The sequence below is a fragment of the Carlito syrichta genome, unplaced genomic scaffold (assembly GCF_000164805.1).
Source record: "Carlito syrichta isolate Samal-C Ts95f unplaced genomic scaffold, Tarsius_syrichta-2.0.1 Scaffold130759, whole genome shotgun sequence".
NCBI lineage: Eukaryota > Metazoa > Chordata > Mammalia > Primates > Tarsiidae > Carlito > Carlito syrichta.
In genome coordinates, this window is record NW_007074855.1 from 16,385 (window position 1) to 38,255 (window position 21,871).

A 21,871-nucleotide genomic window follows, 5' to 3' on the forward strand; every position below is an offset into this window, starting at 1 on the left:
GCATCCTCTTCCTCCTGCCGGAGCAAGGCGCACCCCCGCGCCCCCTTTGCGCCTCCCTCCCCTCCTGCGCACGCTCAGCCTGCACCCCGGTTGGTTGGTGCTGTCTGCCTGCTGCCCCGTGCGCTCAGGCTCTTCCTCCTCTGCGCCCCAGGCCTCTGCGCCAGCCGACGCCACCCCCCACTGCGGCCCTGTCCCGGGCTCCCGGCTCTTCCTTACTCAGCGGGGTCCCTCGCTGTGGCCCCCAGGATCCTCTGAACATCCTGCGACGGCGTCCCACCCGGCCAAGCATCGACGCCACACTGAAGCCTCCAGCGGTGGTTTCCAGAGTCCCGTTCCGGCTGGCCCCTGCCCGCCTGTCCAGCTGGTCCACATCCCTGGGCATGCACCTCTTACTCTGGCCACGGGGATCCAATCGGAGCCCCAGGGGCTGCTCAGCCCTCAGAGTTCTGGCATCTCCTCTTGGAGAGCTCTGTCCTGCTTCTTAACTGGCTCCCACCCTCCCAGCTTAGCTGCAGAAGTCTTCTGTCCCCTGCGGACTCCACCTCCCCACCATGAGGCGTGAAGCCCTTCCTGGATTCTAGAGTGCTCTGTGTTGTGCTGTGGTCTCACTCCTCCACGGAAAAGAGGAGTCTCACCTGTAGGCTCTCAATTCAAAGTCTTACGAAAATAAATACCGGCACTGTCACACTCGGCTGTGAATGTTGGGCCGGGCACTCACACCGGAAGGCTCTCCAAGCAAGCTCGGGTTTTGTCAAGAGGGCACTTTCCTTTCCGAGGCGAGCTTGGCAGATGCCTGCTTTTCTAGAGTCAGACCCTGGGAACTCCACACTTCTGTCGTGGATCCTGAATCTGCACCAAGGAGATCCACAAAAATCAACCAACCAAGTTTTAGGAAGTGCGTCATCAGGTCCCTATTCCAGCCGTCAGCTGTGCAGATCCCACTGGACCTCTCCCATTCGAGCCAAACGTGGCGTCTGCACAGATGGCCCCAGGGTCCACTTGTGCCGTCGGGTGGAAAGGCACCACCGGGGGCTCCTAAAACACTGGCAGCTCTCTCGGCAGAGCCCCAAACACAGGAGCCACAAGAACCGGATTCAAAGATCAGCCAGCCGTGGAACTGTCACCACACTTTCTAAGAGAACAGCCTCACCTCTTCCTGTTTATAGCTGTCTGCTTTCTGCATATCGAAAAGCAACGTTCTGCAATAAGATTCTCTTGCCTTCTGTGCTCATTTGCATGGGTGTCTGAATTGCACACCGTGCCCGGGACTCCGGCGTGGAGTCGTCTGGTGGACCTGTGCCAGGCGGTCTGCCGCTCAGCAGCAGGCCGAGCCAGAGACAGAAAGCTGGGGCGGCTGGGCCGGGCCAGTCACCGGCAGAGGCGCTGGTGGGGGCTACGGACGTGGACGCGTCTCAGGGACACGCTGGAACTGGGACTGTTTCCTGCAAGCTCAGAGTCTCTCCTTTCAGAGTTACTTTCTACCTGTTCTATATCGGTGGGTATTCCAGACTCTCTGGTGCTTCCTTCTTGCAGGCTGATGCGCAGTGCTCGCTTTCTGATATACCCTTATTTCCTCCTCCGCTTAATGGACACAGTGTCCCGGGGAGACAACACGAGCACAAGCACTTGGCGTGGTGTGCGACTCAGAAACTCACCCACCATAGTAACTGCCACCCACACTGGCTCATCACTGCCATCACACCCCCACCCACAGCATCACCACCATCTCCCCCACCACCTCCGCCAGCTCTACCATGGTAGCTCTACCACTGCTTTTAGTCTATTTGTGAAGCATCTATGCTGCGGCCACTAGGGCGAGGAGGCCGCAGCAGCTGTGGTTTAGCCTTTCCGAGCTTCAAGGCTGCTTTTCCTGGGTCAGAGAGAATTCCTGGCGTGTCCTGCCTGGGAAAAGGGAGGTTTCATTTTTGTCTTTTACGCTGGTTGAGTTTCTGCTTTTGCGGGGAAAGACTTTTTTTTTTTTTTGAGTTGGAGTCTCGCTCTGTCGCCCAGGCTGGAGTGCAGTGGCCACTCCCGGCCACCGCAGCCTCGCCTGCTGGGCTCCGGCGATCCTTCCGCCTCAGCCTTCCGAGTAGCCGGAATTACAGGCGCACGCTACCACGCCCGGCTGATTTTTGATTTATTGTAGAGATGAGGTCTTGCCAAATTGCCCAGGCAGGTCTCGAACCCACGGGCTCAGGCAATCCACTCACCTCGGCCTCCCAAAGCGTGGGATTACAGGCTGAGCCACCGAGCCCGGCTGGAAGACTTTTTATACATAACCAATTTTGGTTGAATTACAAGCATCAGGGGCCTTAAGTATTCTTATTAGTAGCTTTCCCCCTCGGTGTTTCCAGAATACTGGAATGGAATTTTGGTTTTCTTTTCTCCAGAGTGTTTTCCATGTGCGATCTCATTGTAAGTATTCAACCACGTTTCGTTTGGGTGGTCGGAAGACGTTATGGTGGTTCATGTCCAATTTGGAGGCCAGGAGCCCGGTGGCCTGCCTGTCCGTAGGAGGGGGCGGCACTCAGCATCCTGCATGCTACCCTGGTGCAAGATCCAAGGCCGGGGGTGCCGCCCCGAGGTCTGGGGTGCCCGCCCCCTGCTCCCGGGGCCCTCACTCTCGCCCCTGGGGCTCTCGGCAGGAAGCAACGGGCACGTGCTTACCCAGGAAGACAGGGGCCACACTCGGCGTCGTTCTCCATGTCACCTGGTGTCAGCACGGTGGCTCGGAAGAAGCCCTCGCAGTCCTTGTGGCGCCTGCATATCTGGTAGCCTCCTTTGGAAAACTTCTCCGCCGGACAGGGGACACAGCCGTAGTCCTCGTCTTTGGTGCCGTAGCCGCAGGACTGACCAGGGACAGAGGGACAGAGGACACGGGTGAGTGCATCGGCCAAACCACAAGGACTCGGCCCCCAGGTCTTAGGCAGTGACACATCGGCTGTTTCCAGAAGCTACGCCTGGGGGCCTTGGCTTCCTACTTGCAAAGCCCCCTGGGAACCCACTTGAGCGCTGGTGGCTTCTTTCCCTGCTGCTCTTGGGCTCGAGGCGCTGCCCCTCTTCTGAGAGGCTTTGACATGAACTCGACGAGCCTCCAGGGTGCCCGGTTGGTACGGAGAGCCCTTGGCATTGGCAGCTCTCCATGAGACCCCTGGGCGTGGGCACCCTGGAGGCTTCCCTTGGTCTCCTGAAGGAAAAAGGTGCTGTTCTTGCAAAACATTTCAATACTGCTTCCCATCAGGTGGTCAGGCCCACATTTAGTCAGGGTGGAACAGGAAAGTCATCCTCTAAAAGAATTCAGAAGAGCCGGGCTTGGTGGCTCAGCCTGTAATCCCGCGCCTTTGGGAGGCTGAGGTGAGCGGATTGCCCGAGCCCGCGAGTTCGAGACCCGCCTGGGCAACGAGACCTCATCTCTACAATAAATCAAAAAATCAGCTGGGCGGCCACTGCACTCCAGTCTGGGTGACAGAGTGAGACTCCAACTCAAAAAAAAAAAAATTCAGAAGAACTCCTGTTTAAAGTGTTCAGCTGTCTCCCACAGCCACTAAGCACCGTTCTTGGCTCGTGGCAGTAGCAAAGCACTGCCAGCCTAAGGCAACAGTTTTGCAGACAGGAACCCCCCCCACTCCCAACACACACCAGGCCCCAGAAGGGTGGCGGCCTAGCTGCAGGAGGGCTTACCAGGTAAGGCTCCTCTCCGGGCCCACACGGCGGACACTCCTGGCACAGCCCTGTGGTCTGGTTGTAGTATTCGTTCTCGCCACAGTTTGAGTATTCTGCTCTGGCCGAGCACATCAGGGACACCTGCCACACAAGGGACGTCATTTGGCCTCGGTACCTCCTTGGAAACATTCGTACTTGCTAGTTTTCTTTTCTCCAGAGTGTTTCTGGATCAGTGCCCCGAGAGCCCCAGCGGATCTAGGCAGGAGGCCTTGGTGATGGATGCTCTGTGGGAAGGTGCCCACGGGATGAGCGCCAGTTAATCCCCAAGGACTCCTTGTGGATCACCTGGGCACGGCCACCTGTCTCCCCCACCCAGAGCATGCCCTCCTCACAGCTGCTGGCAAAACCCCATGCCACCGCCGAGGCCTGTTCCAAACCCCCTTCATCCACACCATTGCCAAAGTTGTAGAGGAGGTGGTCCCCTCCCCAAGCCCCTAAATCAGTGGCGCCTGTGGACACTGGCCTTTCCAGAAGGATCCCTGGGAGGGAGGGAAGGAGGAGAACTGAATCTTCTGGATCTTTCTCAGTGTGGGCTCATCATACAGGCACGGGTGACATGTGTTACAACACAAGCACTCAAGGATGCGTCTGTCTGGGAGACCCTATCCCAGGAGCTACCAACAGAATAAATCCAGTCAGTGCCAGGGTGGCACTCGGGCCTTGGCGGGTGTGGTCTCATTTTGCCCTGAGAAGCAGGTGCCGTGGTCGGCACTCCCATCTTACAGCTGTGGAGACTGACGCCAGGAGGCTAAGGGACCGGTCCAGCCACCGCCGGCGGGGGGGCTCAGCCACTTACCACCAGGACAGGGAGCCAGGGTGTCCGTGCGCAGTCACCCACACCGGCCATGCTCTCCCGAGGGCTCACCTGGAAAACACACTTCATCAGCACCAGCCGGGCACCACGGGGCCCCTCCAGCTGGACCCCAGGGGCCTCCCAGCAGGCAGCGTGGGAGACAAGACATCCTGCAAGGAGAGGCGGAGGTTTTAAGCGGAGGCTGCTCCCACGTCCCGGGGCTGACGCCAGGGCTCGCCGTCCCAGAAGGAAGGACTGCACACACTGGGCGGCTGCTGGGCCCTGGAGTCAGTGATTCGTGTCTGATGTACGCAGCGAGCCTGAAGAGCCCTGGCCATACCCAAGCTTTCCGTAGAGGTGCTCCAGACCCACAGACACGCTCCCAGCCCCGCTGTGAGGGTTTCCCTCTGTCGCCCGTCAACGTGGAGGAGTCAGAGAACGAACGGTTCCAGCAGCCCAATTTTACCGCGGAGACAGCTGAAGCCCAGCGAGGTGCAGTGACGTGACCAGGGCCACACCGCTGCTGAATGGACAGAGCGTGGCTGCAGCCCAGGCGCTCGGAAGCTTCTCACCAACCCCTACGTGGACGCTTTGAAGGAGGAGTTTTGATTTCTCCCATTTTCAGTTTCTGAATGGGAGACGGTGTTTCTGACTCAAGGCGATGTTGCCTGAGAGTCTGGGCATTAACTAACCTTGAGGTCCAGAGAGAGACAATGAGCTCATGTGAACACATATACCCCCCGTTGCCACACTTGGGGCCACTGTCCTCCAGCTTTGACAAAGCAGCTAGAGGTTGGCTCGTGTGAGGAACTTTCCAGAACCAGCCAGTGATTCAGACCCCAAGTCCAACTGGGCTTTGGGACCCGCACCCCCCGCCAAGACCTTCCAGCCTTAGAGTCCTCTTGTCCTCAGCGAGCCGCCATTGGTCATGAAAGCTTGCCACTCCCAGCGCCACACACAGCACTGGCTGAAAAGAGACCCGCGACGAGCAGAAGCCCGCCCTCCCTCCACCCCTCGCTCCCTCCCTCTCTTTTTTCCTTTCTTTTGCAAAAGTTCTAGAACATCCTAAAGGCAGAAAAGCAGCCAAAAGATTATTTATTGGAAATTTTAAAAATGACGCTGGGGTCGAGGGGAGCAGTGTCTGTCCGGAGTCAGGGGACAGCCAGGAGACCGAGCCCAGGGAACCAGCCAGGGGGCAGGGCTGGGAGGCGGCTGAGGAGAGGAGTCGTGGCTAGACGGACACACAGTCTTCTTTTCTTGCTCCGTGAGGCTTTTGGAACGAGGGTGCACATTTACGAGGAGCGCCCGATGCATACGTGTGTCGAGAGGCTGGCGAGGGACACGCCTGATGAGTGTAAGTCGGCTCCCCTCCAGAGCATCTTGGGAAGACCCGTCCTGCCTCCGATGGAAACAGCAAGCGCCTTCACTCCCACGAGAGGCGGATGGACACCGTCCAGGCAGGGCCTTGGGCTGTCACTCTTGCTTATTGTGCAGCCATCAAAAGCCCAACCCAGAATCCAGCGGGGCTCCCTTCCCTGGACGCGGAGCAGGGTTCTGCCATCTGCTGCAGAGTGAACGAGACGTCGCGCAGAGGAGCTCGTGGCTGTGCGTGCATGGAAGCGTGCCTAGAGTGACACCCACGAAACTTCCAACCGAGGATTCTTTGGCAGGGCATGAAATGGGGTGGGGGTGACCAGGGAGGAGGGAGGGCTGCGGGGGACGTTCACGGCTTCTTTTACGCATCGTCTGAACAGTTTTGGAGGGTGCGTATGAACACTGTGATCAGGAAGAAAGACCAGAAGACATTCCACTCTGGGAGAAAGTGAATATGCTGGACGCTCTCAGAGCAAGCCAGGGGAGGGTGTCTGGGATGATCTTGGCGGCAGACTGGGCTAGGTGGCCAGCAGACACAGCAGGGCTGGGGACCTGGTCTTGCCCTGGCTCCAGCTGTTTGGCCCCGTCTCGGTGGAGGTCTCACTCGAAGGACATCCTCGTGTCCCCCGGGGGAAGTATTAGCTGCTGGCCTCTTGACGGGGCATAAAAACCGCCTTTTCCCACTTCCCAGCACACTGCCTTGACCATCCGTGCCGCACTTAAGATTGGAAAACACTAAATGGACCGAGGCAAGATGAAAGAACCAACCACCTTGATGCTGAACTCGCTGGGTGTTTTCCTTCAAGCAACAGAGCAAGCTAGGGCAGGCAGCGAGGGGAGGCCAGCAGGGGAGGGCGGTCCAGGGGGCCCGACCTACAGCCCATGGGTGGGGACAAGCAAAGGCCCGAAAGGAGCCCCTTCCCAGCCAGCAGCCCTGGCTGTAGCTTCAGGACAGTGCGGTGAGCAGAGATGGTTTCCACTGAGTCTGTGCACAGGGCCAGAGGCTCTCAGCAGGGCTGGAGGCCTTCCAAGAACCATATTAATGGTTCCTAATTTAATTGGCTTCTAATTATAGCTGAGCCTTGAAGGGCTTCCCTGAATAACTGGGAAGGGCTGGGCCTACCACACCTTGGTGTCAACCAGGAGCACTTATTGAAAGGCTCGTTAAAAATGTTTCCAGCTAAACGCAGGCAGACAGAAAAGAAAAACAGATACACAAAGCAGAACAGAAACCCTGTGGCCTTAGATGCATCTCATTATTGTTAACAATCTCTGAGAGAGTGCATAAGGTTGGGGAGAGACATGCAGAGCTGCCCTATGGCTCCGTGACCACTTCCCTGACACAGACCCAAGCAGGGGGAGATCCAGCACAGGAGCAGGGGATCGCTTGGCCCCAGTTGTGAGCTCCCATTCACTTTACTTTGGGGATCCCAACGCCTTGTGCAGTGGACACTGCTGCCCATCAGAGCCCAGCATCACAGAGGCCCAAGGCAAAGCAGCCAGGAGGCGTGGCTCAGTCTGGTACACTCTTCTGAGCCCATCATTGAGACAGTGATGGAAGAGGGCGCCTGACCTAACCCGTTTGTGCTGCTGTAAGCAGAACACCACAGACTGGCACTCTATGGTGAGTGGGAGCATGTTGTCTCACAGTTCTGGAGCTGGGACGTCCAAGAGCAAGGGGCTGCATCTGGTGAGGGCCTTCCTGCTGTATCATCTCATGGCAACACAGTGCACTCTTATAACAAGCCCTCTCTCAAGACAAGGAGCCACTCCCTCAGTAATGACATCGTCCCATTCACAGAGGCAGAACCTTCTTGACCTCATGACCTCGCAACCTCGTTCACTGGGGGTTTAGTTTGTAACCCACAAGTTTTGGGGATGTGCTCAAACCATAGATGCACTGAAATGTCCTTCCCTTTTGCTGCACACGAGGCTGTGTTTGTTACCTAGTGCCTGTGACTGTTGCATGACCCAAGAGACCCTACAACCATCTGGCCCTAACGGAAAAGGTTTGCCCATCCCTGCCCGATGACTGCTTCTCTGCCCCCCGCCCTTGCTGTCTACTTCTCCACCCAGAGGGAAAACACAATCGTAATCTCATCAGTTGATGACCACTGAACTCGGACCCCTGCCCAGGTACTGCTCTGCTTTAATCCTCACCAACCCACTTAGTACTTTGTTGCTCAAAGGGGGGTCTTGGACCAGAAGCATCAGCATCACCTGGGAGCTTGTTAGAAATGCAGAATCTCAGCCCAAACCTGCTGATTAGGGACGTGCTTTCAACCAGATTCACAGGTGGTCTTTGTGCACATGAAAGTTCGAGAAGTACTGGTCTAGACGACCTCCTAGGAGCGTCTTGTTGGGTAGGGAAGGGGGAGGACATTTAATTTTTAATTAATGTATAATTCCCTCTGGGAACCCAGGAAGAAAGCCTTGGCTGGATTTCTCCCTCCTTAAATTCTGGTCCGCTTCCAGGGAACAAATGCTGCCGTTAGCACCTCCCACCCACACTCTGCACTAGACACCGCGATTCCCTTAATCATGTTAGTCAGTTGCTCATTCATTCATCATGTATTCAGCCAATATCTGTGGAGCTGCTGCCGTGTGGCCGTCTTATTAACAGACAGACAGGTCCCTGCTCTAGCGGGTCTTTATCTGTCCAGGGAGACAGACATGGAACAAATAACTAAGCACAGGTTTACGCACTTTCCTGAGCATCCTCCCCACTCCCACCCTCCCACCCTCCCCAGCTCCAGGCTCCTGCTTGGGCAGCTTGCCTCTTGGAACGCCCAGAGGAGAGGCTCTGCCTCGGTCTACACTTGTCCCCCTGGCTGCATTTGGAGCGCAGGTGTTGCCTACCGCAGGAAGAAAGTGGCCGTCCTCCCTATTAGCTGCCACCTTTGGGGAGAGAGTCTCTGTCTGGGCTGGTGAACAGTCCAGACTCTGGACTTCTGGACGTCTGGGCCCCCCAAGGCGCCACGGTTACGCTTGGATGTGGACACGCTGCCTCTCCCAGAAGGTCCGTCTCCTCTGGGAAGGCCACGCCCTAGGTGCGACCCGCCCGGCGTCCGTGGGAAGCCTCCGCAGGAGCCAAGGTCAGAGTCCCCCTTGCCAGTGCGTAGGGGAGCTGTGCCCCGTGTCCGTGGCCCCCTGCCCTCCCTCCAGCGTGGTAGCCTGCCACGGTGGGCTCGGAAGGACTGGGCCCGATGTCCTCCCCCATCTGCCGTGACCGGCGCCAGAGGCCCTGCAGGTACACCTCGCCTGGGGTGGCCACGTCAAGAACGGGACAGCGGTGTGGGAAGAGGCCTGGCCGGCCCCACACGGCTCCTCAGGTAGCAGCTCTCCCACGCGGGGGCCAGGGCCGGCAGCTGCGCGTCCTGAGAAGAGGCACGGAGTGGGCTCGGGCTTCCTGCGCCCCAGCACTGCCTTTCTTCCCCGACCCGCCTCTCCGCTCGCCTTCCTCCAGGAGCACCCAGGAGGAGGAGGCTGCTGGTGGCCTCTTCCCCACGCCCTGCAAGACTGCTCTGCTTCCCGGCTTCCCCGGGTTCCCAAATCCACCCACCTTCCCCTGCCACGGGAGCCTATGAGGTCATCGCCAGAGCTGCTGAGAGCAGACTCGAGGATTTCCGGTTCACAGGGCAGACTGACCTCCAGAAGCATGTCAGGGGCCACGGGCCATGTCTGTTGCATCTGTCTGTTCTCCCAAGGGCATAATTTGGGTTGGAAATAAGTAGCACATAGGTATGTATGTGTGTGAGTGTTTGCGTGTATCTTTGTTTATGTGAGCATCTGTGCGTGCGTATGAATGTATGTGTTTGAGTGGGCAGATATGAGTGTAGGTATTTGTGAGTGTGTATATGTGTGTGAGGGTGTATGTGTTCACATGCGTCAGTGTATGTGTGCGAGTGTATGTGTGTGAATGTGTGTGAATATATGTATGTGTGATAGTGTGTGTGAGTGTATATGTATGTAATATGGAATATGTATGTATGTGTGAGTGTGTGTGTGTGTGTGTGCATGTGAGTCTATGTATGTGTGTGTGTACACAAAGAAAACCTCTTTAAGGTCCACGCCTTCCCCTCTCCATTGCGGGCATCCTGTCCGGTGCCACCTGGCTGCACCCACTATGACCACTCTCAGGACACATTCAGGACTTCAGCTTTTGCCTCGTGTATCAGCCTGTGGTGACAGAGACCGGAGTGAGGCAGGCGGGAGTCCCCTTTGTGACATGTCTATTTGGTACCTGTCGTGCTGTGAAAGGGTTAACAGCAGAAAGAGTTGGTGGCTTCTCACAGAACAGTAGATCTCCTTTAGCTGAGGATGGCTCTGGAGCCACCGCAGGGGCAGTGGCCAAGGGGCACTGCCAGCAGGTCCCACTCACAGAAGCCCGGTCTGGAGGCGCAGAGAAGGCCAGACCCAGTGGGCCGGAGCCCCAGGCAGGGCCTCCCGAGAGGGACGGACGGGGCTTGGTGGTTTGAGTGGAAAGTCTAGAAAGAAACTCCCCAAGTTTCATTACTGGTTTGATTTGAAATACGCACAGAAAATAGATCTTCTTGCACACACAGACTAATAAATGCCATGCGTGAAGCATTCGCTTACTTTCGACGACTTCTAGGTTTTCTTCTGAAGGATCACTACTCATACATACATGCGGGTCACATTATCCAAGATTCTACACGGATCGCTGACTCTTCAGCAGCAGAATACAGAGAAGCTGTAGAGAGCAAATGTTGAGAAATAACCATTCGCATCTCGTCTTTCAGTCTGACTCAACTTTTCCTGCTGGTCTTTAGCTTCCGAAACCAGTGACAATGGTAATTGTTTCTGGAGGACGACACCCAGTCAGGTCTGGAAACATTTTCTAAGCACCAAGAGCACTGTTATTGCTTGGCTTCTCAGAACACGAATTATGTTATTAAGCAGGTGTGTGTGTGTTTACGCGGAGAGAAGTGGGCCTGGTGCCCCAGGGGGGAGGGGCACGCTCGCCAGCATCTGGAGCAGAATGGGGTGCCTGGGAGCTCTTCGGTCTTGAAGGCTCGCCCAGGAAAATAACGTGGCTAGCAGACACCCATCCAGAAGTCCAGAGGAGGAGAATTACCCTCACCCAAATCCTCTGCTGTCAAGAGACGTGTTCACAGTCTCATTGAGTGCCTCTGAGCTGGAAGAAGCTGGAAGGACCTTTAGCAGTGGCGAGCCTGGAGACGCTTTGAAGAAAAATCCCTGTTTTATTGCCTGCTCAGAATGGATGGGAAGCATCTTCAGGGTGAAATCAGGGAAGTTAGGGTAACTAAAGGCCCGGTTTAAAATGATGAAATGCAAGTTTTCGAGGACTCTTCTAAGCCTAGATGAAGACATAATAGCAGTACTCTCTAGCACTCGATGTCCATGCCATCAACGCTTCCATCTGTCCATCCGTCCATCCGTCCATCTGTCCTTTCGTCCATCCGCCCTTCCATCCCTCCGTCTGTCCATCCATCCGTCCATCTGTCCACCCGTCCACCTGTCCATCCGTCTGTCGGTCCACCCACGCATGCATATTTATTGAGCGTCTACTCTAGACCGGGTTGAACAACAACCAGCTCAACACCAGGCCTGCCCTGGTGGTTCTCATCAGTTAGTGGAGGCCATGAGAATGGCAAACGCAACACAGAGAGGTGAACACTGGGAAGTGGAAGGAATGATGGGTGTGGTGAGAACACGTAGGTACTCCCACCCCCTGAGGAGGTCAGGAGGTCTGTCCCAGACTCTGAGAAGGGAGGATGGCCAGGAGTTAGCCAGGAGTCACAGCAGCGAGGCAGAGAGAGAGAGAGAGAGAAAGGAAACAGCACGGACTGAGGCTGAGCGGCGAGGGAGAACGTGCCCCGCTGGGGACCGGGAAGCTGTGGCGTGTCCCAGCTAGGGTTGCTGCTTTGCCCTCCTCTCAGCAACGGCCGAATGAGTGATTCCCCAAACCGTGTTCCCATAAAAGCAAGAATTCTCTTGTTTCCTGCTGGGCTCTCCCTTGGCGCATGTCCTCATTTCTTTGCTCTTGTCAGCTCAGAGGTATCTGGAAAGCAAGGCTTCCGGCCCACTCTGCCTCCCCGGGGCCCAGCTATTCCACTCGGATCCAGAGCCCAGCAGACAGCAGGAAGTTGGCCCCCAAAAGTATTCACGGTGAGCGGTGAAGATGAGGCCTGCTCATGAACAAATCTCAGTCGCTCTGACTCTGCTTCACCGCACCGCACAGGCAACACGTGATCCACGATTCCTGTAGAGCCTGCTACTGGAACCCCAAACCACGCTGGCCAGAGAAGAGACGTCAGCTTGACGCTGTTGCTCTCCCCGCAGTAAAGGAAGTTGAGGGAGACGAACCATTTGTTGGCACTGGGATCCAGAGGTCCTGACTTCGCTATGAGCTACCCAAGCAGTGGAGCGGGGTGGGAAGGATGATGGCTGTTGCAGCTTGCCCGGGGGCCCTCAGAGGGTGGCTGCTCCTCTGAGGATCATTGTCCCGGGTAATTGAGACGGCTCCCCCGTGGGTGGCAGAGGGAGAACAGTGGCCTGAAGGGGAGGAAGGAGAGAGGGCATGTGGGCCAAGCCAAGGGCATGTGGCAGAGACCCCCCACGCACCCCGGCACGTGCAGCTGTCACCCCTCTCCTGGCTGCTCCTTTGAAGTCACCGTGAGCCCAGAGATCAGTGGGACTCTGGAAGGAAGCCATGCGTGGCCTGCGCCTGCTGGGCTCTCAAGCCACCCTCCCTCGGGCCACGCCTGAGCCTCAGATGGGGCTGGAGGTGCTGGCGGGTGGGTCCTCCCTGCCTGTCCTGTGCCCAGCCTCTGAGGCCGTTGTCACACGGTGCGTGTGGAGTCACTGCAGAAGAGCAGAGAAGCTCTTCGGAGCAGAGCAGGCACAAGGACTGCACATCCCAGCACGTGGCCCCGCACACGCTGTGGCCCAGATGTCGGGGGCACGGCCACGTGGGATATAGGTCAAAACTTTCAAGGCGGAGTTCTCAGAGTCTGCGTGCATGTCTCCCCAGGGCCTATGGGTTTATTGTCCTGATTAATGGTGTGGATTCTAACCATCTTACGGCCAAGACTATGGTTTTTAAAAATAACCGGCTTGACTGAGTTGTAGTGAACTCACAGTAACCTTCCTTTCTCTCCTGCTGTAGGCCAGCAACTTTGACAATGTCGACGTGCATGGTGTGGCCACAGCCGCTCATGACACAGAGCTCTTCTCTTTCAGAGCGTCTCTCGTGCCCCAACCAGGCTGTCACTGGTCCAGGTTTGTCACTGTGGATTAAAACAGACTGCCTGGGCTAGATCTCCGTGTAAATGGAATCAGCGTCTGGCATCCTTCCCTGCGAGGAACGCCTGTGATTCACCTGTGTGGTGGGAATTAGTCACTTATGCCTTTTTATTGCTGAATAGTATTCCATTGTATTAATAAACCACAAGGCTGATCCATTGCGCACTCAGTTTCTTTTTGCTAAGGTTACATTTGTAAAGTGGTTTCCAGCTGCTTCCTGGGCCTGGCAGCCCTGGCCTTGTGTTTGCTGTAGGTGACTGAAGCATGCGGCAGATGCCCAGAGGAGCCTGGCTTTGGGAGCCTGGCCCGGCTTCCGTCTGGCCCCGCTCTGGGGGCTGTGCCGGGTGGGGGGAGGGTCCCTGTGGGTGGTCACCCTCCTCCTGGTCGCCAGGGCAAGGCGGAGGCCTCTGCTTCCAAACTGCTTCCGTAGAGCTGTGCCTTGGGGCCCCGGGACCCAGACCCGGCCAGCTGGCGACGGCCATGGAGTCCCACACTGCTCTGAGGTGCCCGCACCAGCCGCACAGGCGGCCAGCCCAGGGAAGGGTCCGAGGAGAAGGAGAACGATCGTGGTGGTCCAGCACTCCACAGGCTGCTTTGCAGAAAGTCGCAGCAGGATGGTGAGAGTGTTTTAAAGCAACAGCCTGAGGACCCTACACGTAGTCACCCTGGGCATGATGTTTTCCAGTCCCGGATGCCTGCTGGGCATGGACACAGAAGGGCTCAGAGGAGAGACCAACACAGCCCACGTGTGGCCCTCCCGCCCCAGGCACGGAGGCCCCAGCCTCGGCGGTTTCCCCTGTTCCCCCACCCCGCCATCAACTCCTGCGGCTCCCAGAAGACGTGAATGGTGGCCTCGCCTCACGGGTGCACGCTTCATGGGTCCGCTACAGAGTGAGGCAGGCAAATCCATCACCCGCCTCCACACCAGCGGCCTTTGAAGCTCTCTGGAGCCATTTGGCTCCAGCACATTCCTGTCACCTCCTCTCCCTTTCAACACCAAGCCAGATCGTTCCCAGGCACAGCCAGAGCAATCTGGACTCCCAGGATGGGTTCATGCCCTAAGAACTTCAGAGGGAGGGTGCAAAGAAAACTTAGCCGCGGCAGCAAAAACATCTTCACGCACCCCAGTCTTTTAAGTTTGAATGGGAGGGATTTCTGTTTGTTTGTTCGCAAGCAGACGGATTGCCTTGCGGCTCCTAATCCTGGAATTAGACCATTCCTTCCCGGCCCCCGCCCTCACTGACGTGGAAATAACCCAGCACAGGTGGTGTTTCATCAGGCAGGTGACCCGGATGGTGCCGAGCTATAAATAACCATTAGATGTCCCCTTCAGAGAGGACGTTTTCCCCTCCCCTTAAGTTCGAGTCCCAGCATGAAGCGAGTAACTAACTCGTAAATTTGGATCCTTCCTGTCAAACTCAGGGTCTCGTTCTACCGGTTTAAAAGAGAACTCATTGTTTTTTTCATAGTTCTCTTTTCAAGTATGATGATGGGAAGGGTTTGAGGAGGGCCCACTTAGCAAAGGCACCTGTAGGTTAACAAGGATGCCCAAGATGGGTCTGCCTGAGCCCACAGGTTCTGCTGGACCGCTGGAGACACAGAGGAGTGTGTTCACGCCCCTTGGGGCGAGGGGTCACTGGGGTTGAATTTTCCTCTTATTTTTGGCTTAATTCATTCTTCATACAGTTGAATCACACATTAAGGGGCACAGATTAAACTGCAATTACACCTATTCATTTTCCTCCCCTGCACTTTTCTTCAGGGTGAAGGAGCTGAGGTCACTGGTGAGGAACAGGCCTTCTAAAAATCAGTGAGGCCGGGCGTGGTGGCTCAAGCCTGTCATCCCAGCACTTTGGGAGGCCGAGGCAAGAGGATTGCCTGAGACCAGAGGGTCGAGATCGGCCTGGGCAACTTGGCAAGACTTCGTCTCTACAATAAATCGAAAACTTAGCCGGGCGTGGTGGCATGTGCCTGTGGCTCCAGCTACTCGGAGGGCTGAGGCGGAAGGATCGCCAGAGCCCAGCAGGTCGAGGCCACGGGGGCTGGGAGCGTGCCACTGCACTCCGACCTGCGCGACAGAGTGAGACTCCAACTCAAAAAAAGTAGCAGAGGGAAGCAGGCTCACTGTCTCCACACAGGCAGATCGTGACCACCTGGAATGACCCAGAACCCACCGGCGGCCAGGCCGTCGCCACAGGTTGGGAGGACTTGCTTTCCGGGCTCATGGAAGCGTGCGGGGCAGCAACTCTGGCGTGTTGTGCTTGGCCTGTGTGCTGAAGGCAGCAGCAGTCCCTTCTGGCCCTGTCTTCCTGGGCGGTGTTTGCTCTGAAGTCCGGGGGGCGCCCTGCAGCCTGTCCCGGGCTGGGCAGGGACCAGGGCGGCTCGGCCGTGACCTTGCGTGAGTCCTCGCCACTCCCTGTGCCGCAGCCGCCTCCCCCGACCCCGGGGACACGCGGTGAGAGGAATTCGTGTGGACACGCTTCGAGCGCTTGGTGGAGACTGCGGTCACTCAGGGCGGGCGCATCCAACCACTGCCCAGCCGTGCAGGGTCCAACACTCTGCTCCCGCCTCGGTTCTCCAGGAACGGAATTTTCCTTCAGAAGATTTTGAAGCGTCTGACCACGGCTGCAGCCGCGCTGGCCCTGCAGGCGACATGGCTGCCTCTGACCAAACGGGGCTGCGGTTCTCGCCGTGGCTGCAGAAGACTCTCCTAGGGTGACTGTGGGTGCCTTTGCAAGCAGGCTGGGTCCCATCCTGGGAAGGGTTGAGAACACTCCTGCCCTCCGCAGACCTTACTAAGCCCTGCCAGGCTGAGCGCCGGGGTGAGGGGCCGGATGGGCACGCGCTGCTGGGAGGGGCTGCAGGGGAGGGAACCGTGGCACCAGGTTGCCACCTTCCTGAGATGGCACAGAGTCAGGGAGAGGGGCTGAGCCAGCGCGCTCACCGCAGAAGCCACGCACCCAGCCCCAGGCTGCTGCCTGCCCAGCAGAGGAGCTGACTTCTGGGAGGCGCTTGGAGCCCTCAGACACGTAAGCAGGATTCCCGTGGCGTCCCTGCTTACGTGTAGCTTGGATGGTTCCTGTGGTGGAAAGGGACAGGCTTTCCACGATCACCATCTACACCAGTTTGGGGATGTGCGAAAGTCACCCCATGCTGTCTGGTTTGCATGGGAACAGTCTGGAACTTTCTGCCTTGGGCAGGACCGAGAGTTGTGACCAAGCCCACAGGCGCCGCTGGTCTGTGAGGCAGCTGGGGGGCTCGGTCCTGTGTGGGACCCACGGCTGCAGGCCACCGGCCAAGCCAGGCGTGGGTGTGGGGCTGAGAGCCCCTCCTGGGGTGCTCGAGTCTTCCAGGGGCCAGGGGATGCCACGCCAGTGAACGCAAGCACAGAGCATTTCGAGACACCTTTTATTAGGTGTTTCATTACACACTTTGCTGTTCTAGCAGTTCGAAGACCTATATTTATCCCCATGCCAAGAGCCCCCAAGCAGTGCCAAAGCATTTGCAATTGGAGTATGCTGGTATGAAAATAAAATTGAAAAATATTAAGCCTTGAGACCTACTAGTTTATTACATTCCTAGAAAAGGGACGGTGTCTCTGCATCTCGACGGGAGCCAGCCGAGGTCTGGGCAGGACAGATAAGTCAGGCTTGTTGGCACTGTCTGCGTTTTACATGCCAACCACCAAAGAACGCCAGGGGAAGGAACTGCAAATGACCGGAAAATAAAAATGCAGCTGCCTTTCTAAAAACTTGGAGGCATATTTCTTTCAAAATGCCACGGATCCCAAATGGATACACAAAATCGGGTGTGTGCACACAACGGAATATTATTCTGCCTTTAAAAGGAAGGTCATCCTGACACGTGCAGCCACGTGGATGGACCTTGGGGACACTGTGCTGAGTGAAATAAGCCAATCACACAAGGACAACTACCGAATAATTCCACGTCAGAGAGACAGAAAGCAGAACGGAAGCTGCCAGGGCAGAAGTCCCCTTCCTCGAAGTAAAAGGCAATCAACCAAATCAACGACTTCTTGTGTTTTCTCACCCCGTTTCTCTGCACTGTCTCTGGAAGAGTGGTCCCCAGGCACGAAGGCGCTCACCGCTTGGGAGGCCCACCAGGCCCTGGCTGTCTCCGAGGACACACCGGCCCCTCCTCCTGGCAGTCCTCCACGCCCTGATGAGATGCGCCCAGTGTGTCCTGTGACGGTGCGGGGTAGCCAGGCACAAAGTGCACCCTGGCACAGCCCAGCACTCTAAGCCTCCCCCACTTTCCTGTGGGCTCCTCAGATCCACCCCAGGCTCGTGCAAGCACCTCGGGGGTGGTGACAGGAACCTGGGACAACACACACCTGAGTGTGTTTGCCTGCACACAGTGAGTCGGGCGCAAAGATGACCCCTCAGGGACCGATGTCAGGACAATCAGCGATCCTTAAACACTTGGCGTTCTGTCTGGAGATAATGCTTTATAACTATAAAGGAGAGTGGTTCAGGAGCAGACACTTCTCCACACGTCGTTTTTAAGCCGAGCACCTTGCCACCTTGCTTTTAAGTCCTATGGATTCCTTTTTTTTCACCCATGTGAGAGGCAGCAGAGCCCCTCAGTGGAGGCACTCGAGGATGTGTGTCCGCTTAATGTTCGCAGTGGTTGCTTCTGGGTGGGAGCGTTAAGGTTTATTTTCTCGCTTTCTTCTTCTTCCTTTTCTATATTGCTTAGTTTTTACTTTTTCAACTGTGAGCATAGGCTGTTTTTAATAACAGCAACGACATATTCAAAAGAAGAAAGCAATGCATTTGCATTCACACACACAACACCTGGTCGTTTTGCTTTTCAGTTAGCTGGAGGACATGGCCAGTCCATCCTGTGCTGACACACAGTTGTGTTTGGCCCCGGGTGGGCGGTGGTCAGTCGGCTCAGAACGAGGTTGCCGATACAGGGACATTCACTTCCTGCCACCAGCGCGCCTTAGAAACCAGCCTTCAAGCCAGCACACGACTTGTCATTAACTGCATCATGAAGACTTTTTTTTTTCCTAAAAATGGTTACGAGATTCTTCTTCGTGACCATGAAACAAATATACGAGGCCAGAGGATCGATTCGGGGCTGCAGGAACTAGTCACCCCAACCCAGCAGCCCACCGGGCAGCTTCCCGTCTCCACACCCTAGTCCCGTGTCCAACATGGGACGCGCATGTTCTCATTTCTTCCCAAACTCCGAAGAGGGACTCAGCTCAAATGATGACGCTCACAGGCTGTGATTTATCACGGGCGAGTTCTTCCTGGCACCGTGGAAGCAGATGTGGCTGGAAAAGACCTCAGCATAACATGCGCCTTCCAAATCAAAGATTCTGTGAGTCCATCGAGGCCAGCACCCTCATTTCTGGAGGCCCTCGAAGTAAGCAGTGTGTCTAGGGTAGGCGACACTGGGGCGCTTGGGTGCTGTGCCCTGGACAAGTCAGCTGTCAGACGGTGCATCCCACAGCCCTGCCCGGACGTGGTGCCATGGGAGGGCGCTCGGGGCATGACGTGCCACCCAGGAGGGGCCGGAGCTGGGGTGTGAGTGCAGCACCCACAAGCACGTGCCCAGCCCTACTGGACAGGGCAGGCCACCCACCACCTCTACAACGCGTATTTCTTGGCATCCAGGATGTCGTATTACTCCACCAGGGCCGACGCTGCGAAGAGCCTGTGAGCCTGCCAGGGCCAGATCTGTCAGGGCCGTGAGAGTGGCTGTTTCTTCTCTGACGCTCCAACGGGATGTGACTGACTGCTGGACAGGTGTGACTTCACCCCGCACGCCCGGCCCCAGGCTCTGAGTGTGCACTTCGGGCGTGAGGCATGGCCATGGGCCATAGCCCCGGCCGGAGCTGCCCTCGGCCCTCTCAGGTCTCCCTTCTCCTCCCACTTCACAGTTCCCGTCTCCAGAAAACAGGCCTGGAGCCGGAGACGGACGTGCGAGATGGTTATCGAAAAACGAGCAGCGCAGGCCCAGCCAAGGGATGGCCCGAAGAGCGGTCCCGAACCGGGGCACGCGGGCCTTCCCCCTCCACGCCACCCAGGCCCCCGGGAAGGGGTGACCTTGGGTGAGGCAAACCTCTTCACCCAAGGGCAGGTGCCGGGGGGGACTCTGCTGCAGCCCCTGCCAGCCACGTCCAGCGTCTGGGAGGACTCGTGTGTCTGTCTTGAGAGAGGACCCCGGGGAGGCCCCCACCACACTCCCAGCCGTTTCTTGTGCTCGTTCTCCAGGCTGATAACGACCTGCCCGTGGGGTTTCTCGGCATCCTGAGAGGACGCTGCATGGTTTGAAGCTCTTTCTCGAATGCCCCTGTCTCCCTTCCTCCCAATTATTTTCGTTTTTCTCCCTGTAGTGGCTGCGTTGAATGGTTTCGGTATCCATCTTCTGCATGCACCCAGGCTGATGGGGTCTAATTCCAATGACTACACGACCGTGCACGTACGGAGGAAACTCTGAACTTAGCAGATGGTCACAAGCAACTGGGCTGCCAGCCATTTCTGTTAGCAGGGCAGCACCATGTCTGAGATCAGACAAGAATCCAGCCAGAAAGGCCAGGATGCATTTACAAGATCACTGTGCTCACGGGTGGTGAACTTCAGGAGAACTGAAGGGGACACAGCACAGCTTCGTGGAAGTGGTTTAGACCTCAAAATTTAAGTGTGCTTGAAATTGATTGCTGCAAATCCTATTTACAAGTCTGTATAAATACTGACACATGGACAGAGGTAATGTGGTTAAGAGGCAGAAGCAGCATACCAGGATGGAGCCTTGGGTAAAACACTTCACTGAAGGCTCTGATTTCCTCAGCTGTAAAATGAGGGTATTCAACCACATCATTCCAAAAGTTCTTCCATCTCTACGCACGAACCCACGAGGTTCTTTCAGATCTGTGATATGCCACGGAAGCTCTTGGCAACACTGTGTCAGAACAAATGCCCCTACTATGGGCTGCCTTATTATGTCACAGCTGCAACCCGATTCATTCAGCAATGACCATCCTTCCAGGGGCTGTTGAGGTACGGAACAGACAGCAACGGTGAGTGAGACGTAGACGAGCCCTCGGGGCCCTGACAGTCATTCAAGAGGGCTCAGACGGATGACCATGCATGCAAGTGCGGGCCCACCACGTGGAAGTCCTGGTAATGGACCGTGCTGGGGCAGCTTGTCTGTCGGTTGGCTGAAATGATGGGTCCTGAGAAGGGGACTGGGGGACTGGGCGGAAAGCAGGTCTGGAGATTGATTCAGACAGGCCTTGACTCTCAGGATTTTGTTTCCATACATTGTATAAGAAATAGGAAGTTCCTGAACAATGAGAAGACATGATGAAACGTCGATTTTTAAAAAAAATCTCTCTTCTGCGGATTAAAACAGTCCAGTTGACCTGAATTCAATTCGCTGGTCTTCCTTCTGCGGTCTCCCATAAATTGTTAAACCCTTCTGATGAATGGCACATTTAAGACATCACGTTTCACTTCTAGAATTTCTTTCTGAAAACACCTTTATCATCTCTGTTGAGATTTTCCACCTGTTTGCTCAGCGTGTCCAACTCTTCCTTTGAATCCTTGACATATTCACATTAGTTGCTCTCGAGTTTTATTGACTTCCAACAACTGGGTTATCTTGGAGTCTGTTTCTATTGGCTACTTTATTTTTTGGATTATGGGTCACATGTTCAGACTTCATATGTTCGGTAATGCTGTCATGTTTCCCAACGTCGTAAAGATATGTTAACCCTACTTTAACGAACACTGAATTTTACTCTGGCAGGCATTAAATTACTGGAAGATCCTCTTGAACTTGCCAGATTTGGCTTTATTTTTTAATCAGGGCTGGTCTGTTTAGGTTTCTTACTTTAGTCCCAAGGCATGATCCTTATTCCTAAGATATGGACTCTCTGGGGTCTCTGATGAATGCCCAACGTGCTGGACGAGGTTTCTGCACCCTGGCCAAGCCAGCGCTTCAGAAATTCTGAGCCCTGCAAGACCTCTGAGCTCTGCTCAGCCCTTAGCCCTGTGACAGCTGCTCTCTGCTAGCTCGTGACAAGTCTTGGCTAAGACCCACGGAGAACCCTCATGCTGATTTCTGGGACTCCCTTCTGTACAGCTCTCTTTCCTCTGGTATCCTGTTCCACACATTCTAGATAGTTTATCAGCCCCAGATTCCAGGCTCTGCCTCCTCATCTCAGCAAAACATCCTCTCTGCTTGGCCTCACTGCAGTCCCCAAAGTCAGAGAGCTGGGCGAATGGGTGGATCTTTATTTTCTTAAGGATCACACCTCTGTGCTGTTCATTGCCCAAGGCCTAAGAACAGTTGCAGTTACCTCCCATACTTGTCAGACCAGGACACTGTAAGATGATTTTCAGGAAGATTAATGTGGTGGTTTCATTGTACCCTGGCTGAGTGATAAGACACTGGAGGCAGGTAGATGAAGATAAGGATCTAAGGTAGGATGGTGGCAACGGGAACGAAAAGGAAGTGCCTGAAAAGCTAGTGGGAGGCGAGGCCAGCCAGACAGAAGAAAACGGTTCTGTGCTTCTGAGTCTTTTCTCTGCTCTTTGACACCCCCTGGATGCCCAAGAGTCAAATTAAGTTGAGCTAGACTGGTACAAGGGGACATGCATATGAACGTTCTTTGAAATAAAGTTTTTCTAGACACTATGAATGAGATGCCAA

The 21,871-nt window shown here is 55.8% G+C and overlaps 1 protein-coding gene across 1 annotated transcript in view; it reads right to left on the bottom strand.

Moving 5' to 3' along the window:
- Window positions 1-21,871, bottom strand: part of LOC103250631 (tumor necrosis factor receptor superfamily member EDAR-like) — a gene marked incomplete at its 3' end in the record, with an annotated part of 71,508 nt that overhangs the window by 16,341 nt on the left and 33,296 nt on the right. Inside the window, exons 2-4 of the mRNA XM_021708130.1 lie at window positions 4,520-4,588; window positions 3,682-3,804; window positions 2,668-2,849 (exon numbers count right to left, since the gene is read on the bottom strand). Of these exons, the coding sequence (XP_021563805.1) occupies window positions 2,668-2,849; window positions 3,682-3,804; window positions 4,520-4,570 (356 nt within the window). The remainder of the gene's footprint in view (window positions 1-2,667; window positions 2,850-3,681; window positions 3,805-4,519; window positions 4,589-21,871) is intronic.